The sequence below is a fragment of the Momordica charantia genome, assembly GCF_013281855.1.
Source record: "Momordica charantia cultivar OHB3-1 chromosome 1 unlocalized genomic scaffold, Mcharantia_2.0 BLBB01000001.1, whole genome shotgun sequence".
NCBI lineage: Eukaryota > Viridiplantae > Streptophyta > Magnoliopsida > Cucurbitales > Cucurbitaceae > Momordica > Momordica charantia.
The window spans coordinates 12,995,082-13,020,160 of record NW_028275157.1 but is presented as its reverse complement, the minus strand read 5'-3'; the positions used below and the strand labels follow the sequence as shown (position 1 = coordinate 13,020,160).

The 25,079-nt window shown below is 31.4% G+C and overlaps 2 protein-coding genes and 1 long non-coding RNA gene across 4 annotated transcripts; 1 reads left to right on the top strand and 2 right to left on the bottom strand.

Moving 5' to 3' along the window:
• Positions 1 to 49: 49 nt before the first annotated feature.
• LOC111023142 (NAC domain-containing protein 87) lies at positions 50 to 2,551 on the bottom strand. Its single transcript, XM_022300503.2, has 3 exons — positions 2,207 to 2,551; positions 1,374 to 1,657; positions 50 to 880 (listed from the first exon to the last, which is right to left on the bottom strand). Exons 1-3 carry the CDS (start codon positions 2,379 to 2,381, stop codon positions 449 to 451), a joined length of 891 nt encoding a protein of 296 aa, XP_022156195.1. The 5' UTR covers positions 2,382 to 2,551; the 3' UTR covers positions 50 to 448.
• An 11,570-nt stretch (positions 2,552 to 14,121) lies between these two features.
• Positions 14,122 to 17,590, bottom strand: EULS3 (hydroxyproline-rich glycoprotein family protein). The gene is made up of 4 exons (XM_022300537.2): positions 17,113 to 17,590; positions 16,883 to 17,005; positions 15,372 to 15,600; positions 14,122 to 14,395 (listed from the first exon to the last, which is right to left on the bottom strand). Coding segments are annotated over exons 1-4 (789 nt in total). The 5' UTR covers positions 17,548 to 17,590; the 3' UTR covers positions 14,122 to 14,393.
• Positions 17,591 to 20,957: 3,367 nt separating this feature from the next.
• LOC148213293 (uncharacterized) lies at positions 20,958 to 22,392 on the top strand. Of its 2 annotated transcripts, XR_015791315.1 has the most exons (3): positions 20,958 to 21,175; positions 21,280 to 21,994; positions 22,126 to 22,392. It is a non-coding gene; the product is annotated as an uncharacterized LOC148213293 (long non-coding RNA). The 2 variants fall into 2 exon arrangements; XR_015791313.1 differs by having other exon boundaries at positions 21,280 to 22,392.
• The last annotated feature ends 2,687 nt before the right edge of the window (positions 22,393 to 25,079 follow it).

Below are 25,079 nucleotides of genomic sequence, written 5' to 3'. Positions count from 1 at the left end.
CATTGACTTGAAGAATCGTAAAGAAAGAAACCAAACTACATCAAACACATAATGAGAAATGAGAAACAATGATTCACGTCTGAGTCATATTAATTACAAGAATTACAATGTTATCAAAAAAGGGAAGGAAAAAAGAAACAACCTATACATTATAATGTCATATTAATTACTACTTTATAAGAATAAATACAGCAGCCAGGAAAGTTCTTCCAATATTCCCTCCCAAAAAAAGAAAAAAGAAACAGACCCATCTGAAGCTGGCTATGTAACAGAGGAATCAGAATCTAAACCCAAAAATCAAAATCAAAATCAAAATCAATCAAATTAATTAGCAAACTATTGGTGATGATGATGAATCAATGTTCAAATGGGAAGATGGGAAAATGCCAATTTTAAAAAAAACCATCGCATTTGCTCATCAATTTTTTAAGTTTTGATTAATTAATTTTCAGTAATCCCACAGGTCCAGATCCGCCATGGCCGCCGCCTCGTAGTAGTCTACGGAGGACGATAGCTCCTCCTCCATCTTACACTCCATCGCCGCCGCCGCCGCCGTCCCGCCGGCCAGATGCTCGAAGGAGAAGAACCCGTCGTCTGGAACCGGCGGGAATGGGTTCGTCGCTGGAATTATCGCCGGCGGCGGCGGTTGGTGGTGGTGGTGATCGTTTGGGCCGACGGAGATGTATTTCGGGTAATATCCGGATGGTCCCGGCGGCCTCCATTTCATTCCGCCGGCGATCAGAATATGAGCGGCGGTGGGATCCATGAGAGGTGGGAGATCAGATGAAGAAAAATCAGAAGTTTGAGCTCTTCTTGCTGCCGCCGTCGCCGCCGTGGTGGTGGCGTTCTTGTGGAAAATCCGGCAAACAACCCATTCGTCCTGTAAATTACAAATTAAACTTTATGCTTAAATTTTCTACCTTTATCTAATATTTTCCATCCATTAAACACAATATTAAAATGTACTAAAAAATTACATTAAAAAACTTAGAGCTAAAATTTATAATTTAACTAAAAACATATTGTATTTTTTTCATGCTTCTACTCTACTTTCAAGAATTTTCAAACAACAAAAATAGTAATACGCCGCGTCTTTAATTAAAGAGATTATGAATTTTACATATATACGTTAATTCAACAATACTCTCAAACTTTACCATTTATTTTAAAATTATCCCAAACTTCTAATTTTAAGAAAATAATTGATAGAATTTGAAATGACGTGATAATTAAATTGAACGCAATAATTTAATCTGAATAGTCAATTGTGGGTCCGTCATTATTATTTTTTTTTCGGTGAAATTCTTTTACAAAAATTTTGTCGAAAAATAAGAAAAAGAATATTTTCCATGGGAGTGTGAAGAATGGGATACCTTGTAGGATTTGGGAAGACGAAGATGGTGGGAGAATTTGGGTTCGAGACGAAACTCATGCATAACCCAGTTGGTTTTTTCGCCCTTGGGAGCTCTCCCTTTGTAGAAAACCAGCGTCTTCTTCATTCCGGCCAGAACCGCTTTTCCTTTGAAAATCTCCCGATCTTTTCCGGTCGCCTTCCAGTACCCGGTCTGCGTCGCCCGATTCGTTCTCGTTCCGGTCGGATACTTCCGGTCTCTCTGGCAGAAGAAGTACCATTCTTTCTCTCCCATCTTCGCCTTCTCTGCACACAACAACAAAATCAAATTTTACTTCACACCAACAAAAAAAAAAAAAAGAAATAATAGTAATAAATTTACTTATTCTATTTTTTTCTTTTTTTTATATAAAATTTTAAAATAGTCTTCATCTTTAATTTCAAGTTAATTTTCATTGACTTAAAACGAGAGGAAAAAAAAACTCCATTCCAAGAAATTGTGGGATGGGAGTAAGGGCAAAGTCAAGAGATTTCATAGAGAAGAGATAAATTTTAAAGAGAAAATTTTAAAATCTTGATTTTCTTCTCAAACGAATCGAGGGAAGGCTAATAAAAATTATGGAAATTAATCTTTGAATAGTACTAAGAATAATCCAATCAACTTATTTGATAACATTTTATTTGTGATTTTTTATTTTTAAAAATTTATTAAACTAAATAATCTTTTGTTATATAATTTTAAAAAAAATTATAATTTTTCAGAACAGAAAACAAAAAACGAAATGCTACGTCGAGAATCAAAATGAAAAAGAATTGACGAAAATTTAGAGAAAGAAAAAGATAGGAGAAACCCACGAGGCAAATCCCAAGGCTCGCACTTGTTCAAGTCGGCTTCTCCGATGGCGGCGGCGGTGAAGGTGGCGTCGACGATCTTTTGGATAAGATAATAAGTCACGATCTCCTCGTCGGTAGGGTGGAATCTAAATCCGGGGGGCAAGTACTCCACGGCGGTCGCCGGTAGCTCTTCCATGCCGGAAAACTTCAGAACCTCAGTCGGAATATTTATTACTATTCTTCAGCTCCGGTGAAGAATCTGACGGCGGAGATTTGATCAAACAGAGTGATCGGAAGTTTAGAGATAGAGAGAGAGAGAGAGAGAGAGAGAAAAAAATAAGATTGAAAGAAAGTAAATTCAGGAGAGAGGAAGAGGGCTTTAAATAAATAAAGAAGAAGGTTCCGTGGCCCCCAAGGAAGATTTCAAGGGAAGCTTTGAATTGGGAGTTATGAATTTGAATATCATATTATTTTTTTCTCCCAACCTTTTTATGTTTATGGCGTCATCTCAAGTCTCACACTCCTATGATTGGATTAGCCAGGAAAGTTGTTAGAAATTTTCTTGTCCGTTGACGAGAGTTTCTACTAAACTTTTCAGGTAACCTATCGGCGTTTCTACTAATCGGTGTTTGTGCCTAAGTAAATATTTGATTAACAATTGATGTAGGATTGTTGGATTTGTAAGCTACACGGTTTTAATAAATTAAATTTATTATCACACGAAGTTTTTTGAGTGAAATCAAAAGTAAATTCGTGAGAATTATGTCTAAAGTAGACAATATCATATCATTGTGGAGATATTTAAATACCGTTGTTTTCAATAGGGGTTTAGTAAAATATTAAAAAAACTATTTACGAATAGAGTTTTCTAAGGTGAATAGAAGCCAGAAGGAGAATAGGTAGTGCGACTTAATATATTTTCTCCATATAAGATGTTTAGTTCATGGGTTAGTTTATGTGTAAACTCAAGACTTTTAAGAAGTCGAGTTAAATGTTTGGTATATCGAATTTGTTTATTCTAAAATTACTGTTGGTTGGTATAAAGATCAAATTTAAAGGTCGAAAAAAATGAGTTCAAATATTGGCCACCTATTCAGGTATGAGTTTCTTGATAATGATCAAAATCCAAAATTTTGAACTCCTGGTTTTACATAAAACTCCGTACTTTAATTGGACGAATCATTAATTTGCAAAATAAATACAAGTTACACGAATTTATATTTATATCGTGGATATTTTTGTACCAACAAAATGCAAGCTACATAAATTTAAAGTTTTTAATTTATTTCAAGCTTAAATGGTAATAAACTTAATTTATTAAAACCGTGTACCGAACATTAAAAAATAATAATAATAATTTGTCTAAATTGTATTTAATAAATAAGCATATATTATTACTTTTTATATTTAATAATTATAAAGCCAAAGTAGGGAGGTGTGGAGTTTTTTTTTTTTTTTGTATTTTTTATTTTGAATACAAAGGAAATAATTAAAGAGAGGGCAGAGAATTTTTCAAATGTCAATGTCGTTATACGTTGAACCGAACCTTACAAGAATTTCGTTATTTGATAATAATAATAATAATAATAATAATAATAATAATAATAATAATAATAATAATAACAACAATATTAATCGTTTCAACAAATTAATAATAATAATAATTATTATTATTATTATTATTATTTATATGTGACCATTGCCAAGTTTAAATTATTCAAATATAGCATTTGGAATGGAAGAGGGTGAGTGAGATCATAAATAATTATGTGTAATTATAATTAATTAATTAGTTAGTTAATTAACCTTGGTTTAGGATAATTAATTTGTTGGGTAAGGCTAGTTCAAGTTGACTCATCAACCAATTTAAACATTAAATATATAGTATAAAATCTCTAAAGTATACCTAGTTTTTCACCATCCCAAATCATAAACTCGAATAAAATGCCTATTGCCAACATTAGTATAATTCAATGGTAAATGATATCTAACTTCTTTCCTTGAGGTCAAACGTTCAAATTTCTATACCCTGCATTAATTGTACGGAGGGAAAAAAACACATATTACCCTCCTTAACGTGTTGAAGATTCAGTCCCTCACCTCCGATACCTACTTGTTGAACTAAAAAAAAATAATCATTAATATTTTTTTAGAAAATTACAATTTGAACAATGGAATTGTTCGTGCACAAATTTGGCCTACATAAGCAACGAGACTTATCCCTTCCAAGATACGGGTGTCCTGCAAAGCAGAGATGAGCACTCCAATTCTTAAGTCAGTAATGGAGTTCGATTGCAAGTAGTATGTGTCAGAAAGGATTCGAACATACCGGAGTGTTGAAGTCTTCTGTGCTTTTAAAGATTGTAGCATGCGGTCGAATTTGGTAGGAGGACTCAAGATTCTTGTCTTTTGTCACAAAACGACTAGTCTGGTGATGGCGCTGACTGCACTCATTCGCAATCCCGCCGTTATGGTGTGCGAATAACGAGATGCACTGGTCTAGCTCATCCTCCAGACACTCGACAAGTGGCAAGCGATTTTCTTCCCCGTAACAAGAATGAGGATGAAACTAAGAGATTTACTCCTTAAAACTTATCATATCAACCCATAATACAACCCACTCATACAAAAATAATATTTTCATAGAAATATTATGTCACTGGTCTCTCTTATTTAACTTAAAAAATGTTAGGATAAAGAACCTCCTTAGATAATTTCTGTAGTAGTATAATATTATTCACTTTGAACTTGAATCAACGTGAGATTATATTTACATCCTCAAATATTTTGTAACATCAAATTCAAAGATAAGCTACTACAAATCAAGATTGAAAAATGACGTATACTTCAAAGATGACTAGATAATATATTTAACCTATAATTAATTTTTTATCCATAAGAAGGGACTTTATATGTGCAAAGAAAGACCAAGTGAATAGGAAGATTGGGGTTGGTTTAGAATTATGAAAAGTACAAGGGAGAGAAACCTAAAAAAAAGTCAAAAAGAAGAAAATATTGCAATTTTCTTTAATGTTTGGGTTTCCAAGAAACTTCCTTCAGGATATTGGATATTACCTTCTTTTCTGCGATGCTGAGAAAATTCTGACAGGGAAAATGCATATCCATTTATAGCCCTTCAATTCAACCATTTCATTTTCACTTTCATTTAAATCGAAACTTTAAATCATATTTTAAATCTTTTAATTTTACAAAAAAACAAAATACGATTTTAGTTTTGTTGTTAGTTTGTTGAGATCATGATATCAAATTTTAGTTGACATGTTGGCATTTTCGTCAATAATTTTATATGTCAAATGAGTTTGACATCAACATGAGGTATGACTCGATATTTCTATAATATCATAAGAAATACCAACAAAATAACCATTCATAACCACATAATATTGACATTAATAATTTATAGCTTATTAAAAAAGAGGTTAAATGTTTATTTTTACAAATTTTTCATAAATATCCATTAAAATTTTATCGATATTTCCATAAAATTGATATATTGATATTTAAAATCAGTAGCTGGTTTTTTTTTCCCGAGTACAACAAGTAGGATTCGGAGATTCAAATTCATGGCTTTTGGTCAGAGACAAGTGATAATTAGTGCTGAATTAAACTCATGTTGGCATAAAATTATTGTTTTTTAAAATTTACGGTCGAAATTGTTATTTTTTAATTGTTACTTTTTAAAATTTTAAGGATTAAAAAAATAGATATTTCCATAAGAACAAAATGATAAATCTAAAGTCAAATTCATAAACTAAAATAGAATGTAATTGACTCGTTTTCTTATAGTTTAATTTAGTGTTTTCAATCTTAAATGCTCAAATTTTTCTAGCAATATTTCCTTTATTAGTATACTTTTCCTAATTTTTAAGCGACTGATTTTTGTATTTTTCTTTTTAGAATTAGGTATAATTTTCCCATACTTTAATCTTCACATATTGTAGATTACTAAGTATATATGATGATAATTGAACAAATTAATCGTTTCTGGTCAATTTCTGCTCAAACTTTAACCGTGATTACTGAATTTATTTATTAAGAAAAGAATTAATGAATTTATAATTTATTAAAATTTAATATACAAAGTAATAATTTTTAGGATTAAATGATTAAATTTATAATTTAATCTAATTATTAATATATGTAATAAAAGAATTTGACCAGTTGTATGGTATTAAATTTATTATACATATATAATATAAAGTTAGAAGAAGACATCAAACCCCTCTCTCCACTTGTTAAATTCCAAATGATTTTGTAGCAATTAAATAATTAATGTAAGTCTTGTTATTGTTTTAATATATGATATCCATCACCTAATAAAATAAAGCTATATATACATATATACACATATATATAATATAATATAAAGTTAGAATAAGACATCAACCCCTCTCTCCACCTGTTAAATTCCAACTGATTTTGTAACAATTAAATAATTAATGTACAAGTCTTGTTATGGTTTTAATATATGGTATCCATCACCAAATAAAATCAAGCTATATATATATATAATGCGAGAACACAGCTTAGTAGTTGAAGCATCATGTTCCTTTCTTATAGGTCGGAGGTTCAATCCCCATATTTTATATACAAAAAATAATTAGGATTTCAAGGAAAAAATTGACCCTTTTACTTTGATTTTCGGCATAGTATTAAAATTACCATCGAAAACTAAAGTTTAAACTAGGGATTAGTACATTGATAGACTCTACAACTTTAGGATGATACCCATCACCTGATTTACTAATATATCCTACTTGAGGTATCATTTTAAACTTAATTAATAAATATTTTAACGGCCATTTTTTTTAGTACAACATGTGGGGGTGAAGGATCGAACTCATAACTTCTTGATTGGAGGTATATATGTCAATTACCGTTGAGCTATATTCGTTTTGGTTCTTAACGACCAATTAAATTAGCACGTAGTTCTTGCCAAATTATAAAAGGACAAAAACATATTTTTCTTCAACAACATGTGAACATAGAATAGTAAAATTTATACTACTTTTGAATTTTGGGTCTTTTGGTAAACATTTTCTAAAAAATATGCATAAACATATACAAATTCCACAACATAGTCAATTTGAGCACCACTCAACTTATTAAAAGACACATATTTTTTTACGTCATGGATTCAAATCTTCACCCTGCATATACTAAAAATAGAAAAAACTCCGTAATATCATGAAATGATTTGGATTCAATATCTTGATTATATTATAATTATGTTCATATTAAATCACCCTAAAATCCCAAATAATAATAAAAATGTTGGTGAGTAAAATCAATTTAATCTTCAAAAAAATACTCTACTCGAGGGTAGAGCAGCGGAGAAGAATTTCTAGTTCTTTTCTGCTTTGCCCTGTAAATTTTTGGAATTAAGCGACTATATCTATAAAAAGTTATGAATTTCCTTACGAAATTTCTAGCTGCTTTCTTTTCTAACACATATTTTTTTTTAAGAAAAATACTTAGATCAACATCCATATTTTATTGATCCTCACAAATTTTTTGAAAATGCAGAAAAAGAGATTTTTTTTTATTTTTTTTAAATGAAAAAGTTATTAAATTTTTATTAGTGGTTTAAAACGTTAAAATAGAGAGAAAAGAAAAAGAAGAAAAATAATATTAATTAAAAGCACTTGCATGTGAAATTTCCCTCAAGTTTTCATGCCCAAAATCACACTATTTGTTGTTGGTGTTCATTTCATATCTCCCCAAATACCAAAAGTTTTAAGACTTTTTTCATCACTAACTTTACTTTTTCGAACCCAAACAAAGTTAGCTTAATCACAACTCACAACCTCCCTTCTTGGGACCTTGTGGGAAGTCAAAAGATTCTCGAGTGTTTGCGTTTACAAGTTGGATTTGTACCGTGTAAAAAGGAAAAGGAAAAAAAAGAAAAAAAGTGAACGTTTTATATATATGGCAGGTAAGTTTGTTTATTCTAGATCGCTAAACCAAACTTATAAAACCTATAAAATTTTTATGTTTTATGCGATTGTTATAAGTTATAAACTCAAACAAACTAAACATATATGATTGTCAAAACGAGCATAGCTCAACGGTAATTAGCATATACCTCCAACCATGAGGTTGTGAGTTCAAATCTTCTCTCCAACATGTTGTATTAAAAACAAAATAATAAATATATATGATTAAATAAAGTTAGTGAGGCGCCCATAGAAAAATGGGAGTGGAAAAAACAAAAACATAACTAATGGGAGGAATGTGTCCACGTGCTTGTCCCAGATTGCGCCACCGACTTAAGACCTTTTTACCATATTTTATGGGATTTATGAAAATTTTTGTGCTTTCTTAAAATCTAGTTGGATTTAATTTTTATGTCAATATTTCAATTTACGTTTCTATATCTCTATGTGGATTCGATATTATATTACGAGTGAATTTATATTTCTGTGATATTATAGAAAAACAATAAATATAAAATAACATCATTAATATTACATAATATTAATATTAAGGTTAAAAAATACTTTTAATCCCTGAGGTAACAATTTAGGACTTAAACTTTAATTTGTAACGATTTAGTCATTGTACTTTCAAATTGGTAACAATTTAATCCTTGAACTTTAATATATAACAATTTGGTCTATGTAATTTAAAGTTAGTAATGATTTAGTGAAATTTTTTTTTGTTAAGTTTCTTGTATGTATAGATTTATAAACAGGGACCAAATATGTTTATGATTAAATTGTTATATAATAAAATTTGACACTTAATTTAAAAAGAATTTTTATGATAGAGACTAAATTGTTACAAATTTTAAACTACAAGGACCAAATCGTTATAAGTTAAAGTTCAGAGACTAAATTGTTACTTTGTGGAAAGTAGAAAAAATAAATTGTTACAAATTAAAGTTCGGGGATTAAATTATTACTTTAGTGAAAGTACACGGACCACATGTATTTTTTAATCTAATATTAATAATTTTTTATTGAGTTAAAAATGATGAATTGTTTTTTTTTTTGTTATGAATTTTTATTTTTATAATTTTTCTAGAAATATTAATCGATGTTGATATTATCAATATTACTGTCGACATTTTCATAAAATTGAGATATTGACATTTTTATCGACATCGATATTTAAAATTTTGATGGTACTAATCTATAGATGTTTTTTTTAAATCTTAGAGATTTAGTAGACATAATAATAGAAAGTCGTGAATCGATTAAACAGAAAATTCAATGACATAACTAAATAATAAATTATCTATCGAACACTTTTTAAAATTCATATACTTATTAGACACCATATTGAAAAACCGCCCTACTTATCTAAGTTTATATTTGATCAATTTAATTAAATTAAAAATTTAGGTCAACCTAGTATACTTTGTCAAGTTTAGGGGTAAAACTTTATTTATTTGTTTGCTTTTGGTCCATTAATTTTAATTTCTACAAATTTATTGATATAAATGAAAAATGAAAAGTAAAAATAAAACCATTTAATAAGTATTGTCCTATATTGGAAAGATATAAAAAGACTTATTATTTGACATTGAAGTCATGTTTAGACTAATTCATAAAGAAGGAATTTTTGGAGGCTAAACAAAAATGTATGGAGAGAACTCGAGATGAAAGGAACAAAGCGAGAGTCCGACCAACTTGTTGAGCTGACCATTCCCTGGCAATCAGACCCAACCTTCGAGTCGGTTCCTAACACCCTAACACCATTGTAAATCATATATCATTACCAAAAATCTTATATACTGACAATTTAAAATGTTTGGAATTTTAAAATATACTCCTATCAATCGAAGGAGAGATCTTGCATTGCATAGTCGTAATGAATATCATTTATCTAACTTAAACATTAAAGTGTGTTGGACTAAGATACCTCTACGATGGATATCAAAATCCAACATCAATAAAAAAACAAATATTAATTTTTTTTTTCTTAAAGCTTTTAGAAAGATATTCTTTAAAACAGAAACAAGTGTGAAAAGGCTCAATTTGATGGAAAAGGTCTGCAAAAGTTTTCATAGAAATGAAACTTAAACGAATAATTAAAGAAAACGCGTGGGGACACTGACACAGCCACCTGGCAACGGAAATTTTCCGTTGAAAAAAACGACTGCTGAATCTTTATTTATTATTATTCTTATTCTCTCTCTCTCTCTCTTTCTAATTATTTAATATTTATAATCTTTTTATTCACTCCAATGAAACTTCAAAGCAAATCCCCACGTTCATAAAATTTAAAAGAAAAAAAAGGAAAATTAAAGTGGGGCCCATCTTAAATTATCATGCCTATGACAACATTATTTATTCATTATGAGTCTATGTTATGTCTCGCTCGACGAAACATAATATTTAAACATTTACGGTTAGAATCTATCTTTTGTAGATAATAATTATATTTTTAGTATAAAAGGAGATTTTTCTTTTATATTTTTTCAAAAGATAAAAGAATTGTTAAATTTTTGATATGATTCTCGATGATATTTTTCATTGAAATACCAGAGCTATAAAGGGTGAGTTATAGTAAAGGAAAAGAAATAATACCAGGAGAATACAAATCAATGACAAATATGGAGAATATTTTCCAATCAATATAGCTTGATATATGCATTTATAGAAGGCATAATTACCTGATAATCTTCAATCACAAGTACAAACTTTAGACAGATGGAGGAAGTCTAGCGGAAAAATGAGGTAATTAGTCGGTACTTAAGAATTCATTTTATAAAACTAAATCGTGATTCCTTAAATCTCAAAAGAAATTTGGAGGGTGTTCAAATGAAAAAAAGCATTTCCTTTTGAGTAATTTTAAAAAAGGGGAGACATCTCTTGAGAGATTGAATATACAAAAGAGATAAACTTGTACAAATCTCTATTATAATTTCATTTCTCTTCCACTTTTTGCTTTTTTCTTGCATTCTAAAATATTATTCTTTATCATCCCTAGAATTTGAAATCACACCAACTTTCACATTTTCAAACATTGAACCTTTTAAGAGCCACATGTTTTATGTAACTTTGACATGTCTACACAAATCCTAAACCTATAATACTAGAAAATTGTGTATATATCATCATGTTGTTAATCATCAAGTCATTTTTTCTGTCAAAAGTCAACTTAAAATTCTCCATCCAATAATATTTCACCACAAAACCTAAGATGAAACTCAAATAATAGAATTAGGAAAATACTTAGGTTCTCTTTTGCTGACCACATTGAATGTTTGACAATAAAGAGAGAAATACAAAATAGATAACTTTTTTTAAAAAAATAATGAGTTGTCAAATATCCAATGGTGGTGAGCATAAAGATAGGTAGTTTATCAATTTTCTCTAGCACATATCTCACAGTACAAAAAAATACAAAAAAAATCATAATACAGCAAATCCTTAAATATAATATATATACACAAAGCCAAATTCAACCTGATTAATTCAAAATATATATATATATATATATATATATATATATATATAGTAAAAAATGTAGAGGGGAAGGATTGAACCCTCCACCTCTAATCTTAGCTACTGAACTATGTTCATGTTAGCGAATTAATTCAATATTAAAGACTATTTATGAAAAATATACATTTTTATAAATCACTATATTAACATTTAACGATTTTGATTGATGTATGAAATACACAAGTCAATAAACATTATAAAAAAGTAATTAAATTCTTGGCCCTCGTACCTTTCTCAAAAATTAAATTATGAAAAAAAATATATATCTCCAATTAGATTGAATCCCACCTTATCCGAGGCAAGACTAGGTCTCATCAGAAAAATTAACATCCCTTTTATCTTTATATCGATGGGAACAATTTAAATTTCTAAGATTCAAACTTTTAAGTCAATTCTTTGTTCTTCTTGAATTTGACTATGAGATCCCTAAATGCTTCATTACTTAAGACCTAAGCAAATGCAGTAGTTTTTCTTATCTCATTCTACCAAGTCTATGTTCCTTCCTTTCAAACTCATAGGAAAGTTATAAATATCCTTATCTTAGTGTTGGAAGACTTCACATATCAAAAAAAAAAATATATATATATAGTCTTTGGAAAATAAAATAAAAACAAGGACCACAAATAAGGGTGTAAGGGGGAGAGAACCCTCCAGTTACTGTGGTAAATGTCGTTGAGAAGTCTTTTCACTGCTAGTTTGCTGCTTTTTGTCTCTTTATGGAACCGATGATATAGCATCATTAAAGTTGCAGTAAAATGCTAAAAAAATTAGATAATTTATATGAGTGCTAGCTAGCATTATACCCCGATTCTAACGTGTGACGCCCGAGTAGAGAGGAGGGGTATGTAGATGAATCGGTACCACATTTGAATGAGAGAAATCTTGAGATTATGGAAGTATGACTAAGAAAGGCTTAATAGAATCGATAGTTACTACTTATGCCGAGAAGGTTTTTAGAACTTTTAGCCACGTGCTCGAGCTCAGTGGAACTCTAATGTGCATAGTGCCTGGTGGAGGACCTGTGGACTGTCTTGGAGAACCAACAAAATGTACCTTCTTTTTCGGTTGCTCAACTATAAAAATTGCTTAGCTTGGAGTAATATTGGGCCCGATGACCTCCTAAGAGATTTTCTTAGGAAGCAGGTGAGTGAATCCTAAAAATTCTGTTGAATTGTAAGTCTTGAGCATTAATTTGTTAGCCTTTTTGTTCAAAATTCATATGTTTTGAAAGATGTTTAAAATTCAAATAAATGGGTAAATATCAGAGGAGTCTGTTATAGCATAAAATTGCAACATTTATTTAAGTCTCATTTATTTAAGTAAGTCTCATTTATTTAAGTTTAAAATTCAATTTGATGTCTAAATCAAAAGTTGACTCACCTTCACGAAATTCAAAGTTATAACCAAAATTTCCCCCTTGAAACTTATACTTAAAAATAAACTATACATATAGAATTTTTTTTCTAATATATATTTAATATCCAAAGAGACATTATAAAGGAATTAGACCACTCAAGATCATGGCACCTTAATCATCCAGACGAACACAAAAATAACAACCAGCTTATCTTGGATAACTTTCATTCTTCAAATGATCAATCGATTATGTGCTCTTCTTTGAAATTCACTGTATATCGATTCTCGACCTACAATATAGGTTCTAGTTGAAGAAAACTGTTACTCAAGTCACTTCCAAACCTATCGAGAAGTAGTGTTTTAGTTGAAGAAAATTGTCACTCAAGTCACTTCCAAACCTATCGAGAAATAGTGTATCAGTTACTCAAGTCACTTCCAAACCTATCGAGAAGTAGTGTTTTAGTTGAAGAAAATTGTCACTCAAGTCACTTCCAAACCTATCGAGAAGTAGTGTATCAGTTACTCAAGTCACTTCCAAACCTATCGAGAAGTAGTGTTTTAGTTTAAGAAAACTATCATTTAAGTCACTTCCAAACCTATCGAAAAGTAGTGTATCAAACGACGAATTGATAGTGTTGTTTGTCTATGCTCTTCTTTGAAATTCGCTGCAAATCAATTCTTGATCTACAATACAAGTTCTGATGGAAGAGAAATAATGTCGATCAAGTCACTTCCAAACCTATCAAAAAATAGTGCATCAAACAACAAATGATAAATGATAGCGTCGTTTATCTGTACTCTTCTTTGAAATTCGCTACAAATTGATTCTCTATCTACAATATATGTTCCGGTTGAAGAGAAATAACGTCACTCAAGTAACTTACAAACCTATGGAGAAGTAGTGCATCCAACGACAATGCTAGTGCCGTTTGTGATAGAGTTGCACTAATAAGTGTCATCAATGCATGATCTCAGCTCCCCAGAGAATAAACTTTTCATTTGAAACTGTTTTATCACCATTTTGATCTATTTTTAAAGACAAAGAAACGATCCACAATGAAGCCAAGAGAAATTCTTTCAGAATTATCAGAAAATTCCAACATCTATAGAAAATTCTCACCAACATGGATATATTGTTTTCATTACCAACAAACATAAAAAGAAACATATTTTTACAAACATGAGATGAATTCAAGGGCAGATGGTATTAAAATAGTTACCACTACATTCATCCTTAAAAAACCCAAATATAAAGATGTCACACTTCGAAACTGTCCATAAGCACTAAATTTGGTACAACCCTTATTCTCAATCTCAACATCAAATTACATTCCATTTCATAGCTCTCTTCATTCATCTCCCTACCACCACCATACTCCTGCATATAGCAACAGTCATTAGTTATTAGTTGTGTTCTAGTGTGAAAATCAAATGTCTTGAGATGAGTTAATAGAGTGTTCCGAGGTGAACGTGTAACCTGAGATGCATTAATACTATCCTATGATGCTCGAGTTAGTAATAGTCTAAGTGTACGCATCGAAGCATAGTATTCCTTTTTTGCAAGACCTATAACCTGGAACAAGTTTGGTAGAAAACAAAAGGAGTAACGAAACTCTAATCCGAAAATCTAACTAAACTTGGCGTACAACAATGGATTCAAATGATTACTAAAAATGAAGTTCGACCAACAAAATAAAGAAAATGACAGAGCTCACAAATTCATAAATCAAAAACTCCAAGTCAAGTGATTCCTGGTTTGGTGCGAGAACCACAAATGAAGAATCGGCAAGCAACCATTAGTTGGGTGGAACACAAGATGAGTAACAAAAAATCCAATGAAAATTATTGGTTAGAGTCTGAGAAGATTTAACCCTAGCCCTCATACATTTCACAACCTTTAACTCTAATCCAAAATTCTTCGTAAAGCCACATGGCAATGGATTCAAATATGAGTACTAAAAATGTAATTCAACCTACGAAATAAAGAAATCAGAGTTGACAAATGCATAGACCAAAAGCCCTAAATCAACAATCTAATTTCTCATTTGGTGCCAGATGCACTCATCAAGAATCACTGAGGGAAAATGATTTCTAGTCAACTTGGTTTTAGTTTATAGGTTTAAAATACTATTTTGGTACTAATTTGCAAAATTTTCACAAAAATTTTATACCCAATAGAAACCCTTTAATCCAAATTTATGATTACATCTCAAAAAATAAATAAATTTAGTAAGTAAAGCATCATGTTAAAATTATGACCAAAATAAATGAGACAAAATGAAAATGAGGAATCAAAATGGCAGTTTTTTAAGAGTACAGAAACCAAAATAAAGTTTCAAAAGTAACAGACTTACAGTAGGGTACGATTTTCCAAAGTTGGTTATCTCCTTCCTTCCATTTCCAGAGGACAATTTGGGTGCCGTCATGCACCCCACCAGAGTATTTGTCCCCATGATAGGCATCCACGTTCAGGTGAATGTTGTTAACCATCCTTATGGCTCTGTACCCTTCCCCGAACTCCTTGCTCTGTGTCCACAGAACTGACTCGTCCAGCACATTTGGATTGTAACTTATCAGTTGCACCTGTATTTCACATCATATGCCGTTCGGTAAGTCAATTTTAACTAAATCCAAAACCCGTTAATAATTTAGCCAATCTAAGCATAGCACAACTGACCTATATTCGGGGGTTGAATCACCACCCACATGAAAAAGAAAAAGAAAACTCTAGAATTTGGCAGACAGAACACCTAAAATCCAATCAGGGAAAATGCCTAATAGGTGCTGACAAACAAGTAAGGATTTAGTTGACCATATTACTATCTCTTGTTTCATATTTGCTAATTTGCATATAATTATTGAAGAAACATTACTGAAACCCTGCCCAAAACACAGGAAAAACATAATTTCCCATTCTTCCTTTAGGGTTCTTCAAAGAATAATCATCAAACTGTTAATACTGAGGCATATATGATAGGATACATATAATAACATCATACAAAATAATTTTTATAGCATGAAATTAGAAATTAGAAATGATTATACAATACCAATACCATCATGCTCTATTCCTTTCTATGACCAAACTTTTCATTTTACCAAAAGGGGAAAAAAGGAAAATGAAGCCCACCCAACTGAGGCTTTTGCACAGATGGATAAAACATAGAAAATAATGGATAAATAACTTTAATAAGGACAAAACTCACACAATTATTATAAGTTAAACTATACCATGGTGGAGATCTGAACTCAAACCTTTAGGTCGAGAATATATACTCTTAACCAGTTTAGCAATCTTTAGGCACGGCGATTTGGCTAACTAACTTGACCAAGTGGATTATATGGACAGACATTGGCAAATAGTGTTCTATAGACCCTTTTTAGAAAACCATGTGTATTGACAAGATATGATTTGATAGACACGAAATTATTAATAAAATTATCCTATTTTTGTTTCTAAATAAATCGAAGAAAATCGCCACCGGAAAAAAAAATTCATTTTTCATCCAAAGCTTCTTGAAAACAATAAAGAATAACATCAGATACCCTCATACAAGACTCATATTTTTTAAAAACACTATTGTAATCAAGAACATTTTTCACTTTATTATTAAATTAAATCTAATCATAGTTTCTTTATTCAAAACAAAATCTTCTATACTTTGAAAATATGATCGCGGGAAAGTAGAAGCACAGCTAATTTTTCAATTACTTTTTTAAAAAATCAAAACCAGACTAAATAGGCAGAAATTCCGAGATCTGTAAATTCATCCATCGATTCCATGTTTCAGTGTAAATCACCGGAAATTTCAAATTCCAGGTGCATTCCGACGAAAAGCGGCGAGAAATCAGAAGCAAAACTTACCGGATGAGTATCTCCGGTGGAGTGCTTCATCGCCTGACCGGTGGCCTTGTTCACCAGAGCAAAGCAGGGGGCTCCTTCCTCATCCTTCACCCTCGTACTGAACTCCTCATCTTTGTACCAGTGCTGTAAAATTCATCGATTAAAGCCATTAATTAAAGGAACGAGAAGAATCGACAATTCTAGTTATTAATTACAAATTGAAGGCGTAATCGCTTGAGGATTCGACTTACTTGAGTCAGATCGTAGGGATCGGAAGGGACGAGGACGACTTTGCCGTGGCGGATGGCGAGGGAGAAATTAGGGTTCGCTTTGGAGTAGACCTTGACCGTCGGCCTGTTGGAGAGGCGAGAATCGGATTGGTGAGAGTGGCTGTGAACAATCCCGGCGGAGTGGGGTTGGTGAGTGTGATGAACGGACGGCGGAGGCGGTGGTCCGGCGGAGTAGCCGAAGCTGACGACGGGCGGTTCGGGAGGAAAATTGGAGTGGTAGGCGACGTAAGAGGGCGGCGGCGGCGAAGGTTCGTGGTGAGTGTGGTGGGTGTGGTGAACGTTGGGAACCGGTGGCGGAGGTGGATCGGAGTACGGCGGTTGGTATCCCGGCGGGGGATAGCGAGGTCCGTCTTCGTCGTCGTCACGCCGGTGGTGGTGGTGGAAGGGGAATGCCATTTTTTCCGATCTTGGAGTTTTCGGTGAGAACTTTGGAGCCGACTGCCGGTGAATTTAACTGGGAGCACAGCCAATGATAAGATAGCACGTGTCATTGTAAAAGACGTGTGAGCTAAGGAATTATAGAGACGAAAACAAAGATAAAGAAACACGTGTCATATAATGTAGACTCTCATTTCACGACATTTCTAAATATTTATGAATTTGATATTGAAAAAATGATGAATAACCATTTTTATAGTATCAACAAAATTTGATAAAATATACAAAACATCTTACATATAATATTAATATTAATAATTTTTAATTCATCTCGAAGTTCTTATTATCAATTTAAATATTTAATATGAACTCTGTCTCGAAATTTTATAGTTTGCTCCCCAACTTCAATGCATAAGGATTCAGTATATTTAGGTGATTGATTGATATGCTTAGTTACATTTTTTAAAATACATATGAAAATTTGAATATTTAATTTTAAGAGAATGAATAAATACAATCATGTATTTTTAAAATGTTTATTTTGGTCTATGTGCTTTTAAAATATGATCATTTCGATCTCTTAATTTTATTTGTAATCTCATTTTTCTGTCACAATTTCAACATGACACTACACTTAAATATTTTTTGAAATATAATCATAATCATGATTTTATATTGAAAAGTTTCCATTATGTGTTGAAATTTTGAAAATTAAAGGCGAAAATAGTCAATTTTTAAAAGTGCGTGGATCAAAATGAATATTTTGAAAATATAAGAACTAAAATAAATAAAAGTCGAAAATATATAGACTAAAGTACATGAACTAAAACTAAAAGTAGAAGGACCATAAAATATAAATATTATTTTATTGCAGAGTTATGCTCATGTTCGAAAATAGTTTCCAATTTTAGACTTTAGAGCTTAAATTACTACATCCACTCAATCGAATGATTACCATTTTTATACTAGAAGACAATATTATTACTCTAGTGGAAGTACAACTAAATGAATAGTAGAAATTTTTACGAACTTTCTCATTAATTTGTAATAGTCCTAAGGATTAAAACACTTATGTCTGACGAAAAAGCCGTGAGTCAAAAATCCATCTCACAAGTTATACTAAAAAATAGTGAAATACACTTATTTATTGGATGGAATAAAAACTACTTATATAAATATGACCGGTTAAATTAGTCAATTCAATCCCCCTTTAGTGGATAAGGCAACAGTAATTTATATTTTTTTCATTTTTTTAGGAAAAAAAGACATTAAGGTTGAACGTTCAATTCTTCACCTGCATTTGTTGTACTAAAAAAGAATACTATTCAAATAAAACGTAGGTTAAATTACAAGTTACTCTATGTATTTCAATTTTGTACCTAATAAATTCCTAAACAACTTTTTTTATTCACAAATCTATTAGTAATAAAATTGAAAGGTCAATGTTTGGACATCAAATTCAATCTTATCTTCTAGTAGGTTCATGTAATTTTTTTTTTTAAAAAGTCGAACATATTAAAAATTTATTAGACACGAAATTAAAAGTTTATAAATCTATTAAATACAAAATTAAAAGTTAACAACATATTAGACTTTTTTAAATTTTACAAATTCATTGGACGCTAAATTGAAAATTAATTATCTATTAAATTCTTAAATCGATAGACCTATTAACACAACTCTAAGAATTCATAAAATTCAACTCAACCTAGAAATTAAAAAAGAAAAAAGAGAGAGGACAGAAAGTAATTTACTTTTCATTTGGAAAAACAAAATTTATGAAAATTTGCCCTTTCCAATTTTACCACCGCAGGGAATTTTGCATCATATTCCAATTTCAAATTAGAGAAAATAGTCATATATATATATATATATATATAATCTTAATAATCGGTATAGTTTCTATTATTTTTTGGTTTGTTCATTGATAGGTCTTTGACACAGAAAAATAAAGAATAAATACCTACTGGTGGACGGATGGAGAATGTTCGAGATACCTCGATCCAGCCACTGTTCGAGCTAATTTTGGTTTGTAAGTATTAAGTGTTAGAGATCATTTGTAATGTATATCTTTGTTCATGCACGATATTTACCGTAGAACTATGTTCATGTTGGCATATACTTTTTTACTCGTATTCTTAAATCTTGTTGTCACTAGAAATAAATAATATCATTCTTGAAAAAATTCATACCACATCATGCTCTACTCTTTTTTTTTTTTTTTGCATTTTTAAGAAATAGAAATTAAAGTATGGAGTAGGAAACATAATTGACGACGAGAGAAAAAACAATCTAACCGATCGAATCGATGTCGGTCAGTATGTAGGATGAATCGATCGGCATCGATCGGCTTGTCCACCCATGCAAATTAACCGATTTTTTAAATTGAAAAAAATAATTCCTCAGCATATTGCTTTCACGTGATTCACGTGAATGTGGGATTATTTTTTTTACCACTTCTGCCTTTCTTTTTTACCTTTTTTTTTTCTTTTTTGAGAAGTACCACTTCTCCCTTTCTTTTTTCCTTTTCCTTTTTAATATTAATATTAATTATATGTGACCATTGTCAAGTTTAAATTATTCAAATATAGCGTTTGGAATGGAAGAGGATGAGTGGACTCGTAAATAATGATGTGTAATTATAATTAATTAAGATAACTAATTAGTTGGATAAGGCTAATTCAACTTGCCAAATCAACCAATTAAACATTAAATATATCATTTAATCTCTAGAGTATACTCAAATTTTCACTATCTACGTCAATTTTGAACCTGGTGAATAAGATACCTATTTACAAACTTATACGTGGCCAACTCAAAAACTTTGACATTACTGCTACTATTTGAATCAATCCAATCACTCAATGGGAGAGACCACTAGCAACATAGAATTTTTTTTTTAAAATATTACATTGTAAATAAATAAGAAATGAAAACTAAAACCTATGATTCTTTGCTTTTTGGGGAGATAGAAATTCCTTAAATACTAAGTTATGTGTTTATGTTGACAAACATTGAAGTAGCGAAGTGTCGGTAGACACTTCAATGCTAAAGTCAATATAAGAACTAATGAAAAGAAGAGAAAGAATTTTGTTTCTAAAGACAGCGGTTGTGTTATCTTACTTTGGATGGTGGGGCCCAACTCTATGACTCTTTGTCTTTTGGAGAGACAGAAATACCTCAATACTAAGTTACGCGTTTACGTTGACAAATGCTAAAGTAGCGGTACTGTCGTACACTCCGATACTAAAGCTAGTATAAGAAGATAAATAATTCTCATTCTAAAAAAAGAAGATAAATAATTGTACCAAAATATAGGGATTGTGTTGTCGAATGGATTGGGACCCCTCTATCTATAGTCTTGGACTATTTAAGCATTAAAAGTATTATTATTGATATTACAAATGACTCTAATCATAAAGAGTATTTAGAGGAAAAGTTCTAACAAATTAGACACTTAAATCTGAACATAATTAAATCAGTTAAAGTCTAAATGGTGAATTCCAATCTCCAATCTAATTCCTTTCGGGCATTATTTCGCACTCAACATCCGCCCTTCTCTTTCTCATATTAGAATATCCCACTTTATGTGTTGAGCTAATTTCTTTACAAACAAGTTGGTTTCTGGGATAGTCGTAATTCAGAGGTTTGCTTTCTATAATCTTTGTTCCGGATTCTAGTGAATTATTTTGTGGGTCAGCTCTTACGAATTGAATGAACTGATGAATATGTACATGTGATGTGGAACAGCGAAAAAAACAAGGAAATTAAGACATGTCAACCCAAGCAACTAGTTCTTTCAATGGCAACATGAAGGCAATGTTTCTTTTCTTCAACACTTATATATGCTTATTACTTGTCGGAAATGGTTGTATAATGCGTATTTGTGTTCATTATATGTTAAAAAACTGGCTTCCTTCTTACTGCACGCCAACTGTTTGTACAATTTACTCGTGAATTTTCTTTCCGTTTTGTTGCTATCAATCGATGAGATTATGAAGTCTGACAGTTTATCTGACTGTTGGATGTGCCATTAAGTTGTGCTTGAGATTATGTCTGTTGTGTTGGATGATTCATGGAGAAAAGTCTGTATGGTAGCTGAAGAAGCTCTTGGTTTCTATTGCTTTAAGTTACTTGTCTGATTGACTCTGATTCTGTCTTTGGAAATATCCTTTGCATTTCATTTTTTTTATCAGACGGTGACAAAACGGCTAAGTGCACTTCGATCTTGTGGTGTATTTGTTTGTAGTGAGTAGGGTCTTCGCTGGAGGAACTGGATATTCAGTAGGCTATGAATCCAAATATTTACCTCTTTACAGAACTGCAACGGAGATTCAAGGATTTTTGTCTCACTTTCGAAAGAGAGTCTCGACGTGCTTAGTAGCGCATAAACATAATACATAGCTCCATAGCATAACTAATCACGGGCTACAAGTTTCTTTCAAAATGCCCCAACTTTTTCAGGGTAAGAAGAGGTAGAGAAAATACCTCGAGCACATGTTCAAGTACCATCTAGAGATTTATACTCCAGTGAGACTAATTGGATGCTGCATCCCTCAAGATACTTTTTAAAATTTATGTTCTCTCTTTTTTTAGGTGAGCAAAGAAAATCATCCTCAACCTCCCATTATGTGTAAGGTTATATGGAAAAAGAACTAGTTAGCAAAGTTCTTTTTGTGGGCTGTCATTCATTATGGTTGTTGGATTTGGACGATTCCAATGGATTCCCCCTGTTAGTTTGAGTTGTTTCTATATGCATAAGTTGCTAGAAGAAATTGAAGACTTAAAAATTGTATTTTGTGGAGATGTAATCTTAAGGTTTTTCCTAAGCTGAATTGATAATTGAGGAAGTTGTTTTGGATCCTTTGTTTTGGGACATAGGCAGTTTACATTGACATGTTGGTTTCTTGTCACGTGGAATAGTTTTTTTTGGTTATTTTTTGGACAAGTACAGAATTATCGAAACTAAGAAAATGAAACAGAACAATTATAAGTAATTAAAGATGAAACTTCGAAAGGAACCTCCTCAAATCAAATGCGATCAACCACCAAACAACATCATATTTGTGCCAGTTTATGAGCTACTGCATTACTTTCACGGTGGGTGAAGAAGAAACGTATCAAACCTGACAAGGAGCAATGCCTACTAATCTTAGAAAGAAACACCGTAAAGAGTCTAACTCTAGAATGATGGGTTGGAAGCCCGCCTCACAAGTTAAATGGAGACCACGGAGAAGTGATAGAGCCTTTGCCATATCAATCAAGGCACCGTGGGGAGGGACGTTGAAGCTGCCAGGAGAGGGTAGGATGGTTACGTGGAATAGTTGGTTGGAAAGAAATGGGAGAACTTTTTTGGTGGAGCTTTGGGTAAAAAAAAAAAAAAAAGCATTTTTTGTTCATTGCTTCTATACTTGGAAGTGTAGTCTTTTTGATAGATAGCTTTCTTATCATTTTTATTTATCCCGATTTTGTTTTTTTGGCTTTCTTAAGGTAAGTACTTTTATCATACATACCCAGGGATTAATATGGTTATATATTAAGGGTGTGTTTGGGAGTGATTTTAGCATGGTCAAAATCATTTTTGTTATTGTTAAATTCATTTTTAGCATGGTCAAATTAAAAAATTGATTTTAAAAGAGTTTAAAATCACTTTAAATTGATTTTTAAGATATCACTTGGATGGTGATTTTGAAAATCAATTATACTTGAATTTCTCTTTTCAAAATCGATTATCCTACTACCACTCTCAAACACACCGTGACAATATTCTAAAAAGCATTTCCTGGCTTGAGACACATCAATTTGGAAGGTACGAGGTGGAGAGTGTTTGATGTCAAAGGCCATGTTTGAATGTAGTATTTGACTCTTCACTTGGCATTGATTGCTTTCGCAAGATTTTAGAGATAATATGACCAACGATAGCAATTTACTAGAAATAAATATAACGTTAGAACATAAAGAGATTTAGATGAAAAAGACTAAATCGAGTCTACGTAAAACTTTTGACAAAATTTTTTGAATATGTTTTAACAATTTCATTATGCTCCAATGAGTACATGTCTGAGTTCAAAGTTGTGTTAACGCGAGTATACGATGTAACATCCAGGTCATGCTGTAATTGCTTCCAAGGTAGTGGTCTTATCCACGCTACAACAACATTCTTTTTCATCTAAATCTTCCTTATGTGTTGCTTTGTCCACAGAATCTCATATTTTGTTTTCAACTTTGGTGGGTTGTAGGTATGTTGGCAACCTCAAGGAAAGAAGTTTGAAGGATCAGTTGGCCAAACCTACAGAAGTCATTTGGAAAGCTCTATTGTGCATGCTTCCAAGAAACAAACTGTGATGTGTGTTTGAATTAGCTTCACTTGCTGATAGAATCTCACGACCGCCCGCTCGAGCCTCGTAACGTAAGATAGCTGCATTCTCGTGTAAGACGAACCATGATTCGAGCACAGATAAAAGACTGAACAACAAACAAACGGCAACAATGAGTCAAGGAAAAGTAGAAAGAAAGAAGAGAAGGTAGAAGTAATTGCATAATAGGAGTGGATTCTTTGAGTTCTAATGGAGTTTGTGTGGATGGTTAATTAGCCATTTTTTCTTTTATTTTATTTGAAATGTCATGTTGTTCCAAGTTTGGATTTCCATGAGATGTCACTCGATAATTGGGTTCGTTGTCTAGGCTGAACAACACTGTGAGCAGCGCAGGGCTTGATCAATCCAAGACCTTATAGCCCCTGTGCCATCCCAGGAGACTTTCCATAGAAACTTATTAAACTCATGGGGAATTAACCAATCTTTTGTAGCTATTTTTTTGCTTAAGATTCAATTAATTCAAGTTGAGCTTAATTAGGTCTTATAAACCTTGAGTTAAACGTGCATCACACAAGATTATGTAGCTTTTATGGATGAATGGTGAAGTCATGAGAGTGCCAAATAAGAGCAAAAATAATAGTTCAAATTCAAAAAAGTAGTTGTAAGTATGTAAAAGGTAGAATACACCATTGTTTGATAATTCCTCTAATTATTTCCTACAATATCTAGATTTATCCACTTAACGATAAAAGATGAAAAATAATAAAATTAAAAATCACAAAAACCAAAAAAACTTCTTTCTAATTATTTGGTTGATTTTTTTTTCTACCGAATGTAAGACTAAAAATTATAAGAATGAGGCCAAAGTCAGCATAGCTCAGTTCAATCTCCCACCTCCACACATATTGTTCTAAAAAATATATATATTATAAGAGTGAGAATTTTTTTTACAATATATTGGGGAGGAGATTCAAACTCACAACCTCTTAATTTGAGGTATATGTCAACTATTGCTAAGCTACGCTCGTTTTGACATAAGAGTGAGAATTTGGTTATTAATGCCTTGACAAACTATTAAGAGAATTATTCATATGGACAAAGTTTTTTTTTTTTGGTTGATTTAGGTTAGGTTTTTTGTCTTTCTTTATGCATAGGAGAGAAGGCAAATTAGTAATTACAAATTATAGTCAAAATATTTCACAAGTCTTGGATTCTGTTTCTCCCACATCGAAA

What these genes read in the sequence shown, in the direction of transcription:
- LOC111023142 (XM_022300503.2), bottom strand. Translation starts at nt 2,381, where the DNA reads ATGGAAGAGCTACCGGCGACCGCCGTGGAGTACTTGCCCCCCGGATTT. An exon ending in CGAGCCTTGGGATTTGCCTC is followed by an intron (nt 1,658 to 2,206) that starts GTGGGTTTCTCC and finishes TGTTGTGTGCAG; the next exon opens with AGAAGGCGAAGATGGGAGAG. An exon ending in GTCTTCCCAAATCCTACAAG is followed by an intron (nt 881 to 1,373) that starts GTATCCCATTCT and finishes TGTAATTTACAG; the next exon opens with GACGAATGGGTTGTTTGCCG.
- EULS3 (XM_022300537.2), bottom strand. Translation starts at nt 17,547, where the DNA reads ATGGCATTCCCCTTCCACCACCACCACCGGCGTGACGACGACGAAGAC. An exon ending in ATCCCTACGATCTGACTCAA is followed by an intron (nt 17,006 to 17,112) that starts GTAAGTCGAATC and finishes TGAATTTTACAG; the next exon opens with CACTGGTACAAAGATGAGGA. An exon ending in CCACCGGAGATACTCATCCG is followed by an intron (nt 15,601 to 16,882) that starts GTAAGTTTTGCT and finishes TGTGAAATACAG; the next exon opens with GTGCAACTGATAAGTTACAA.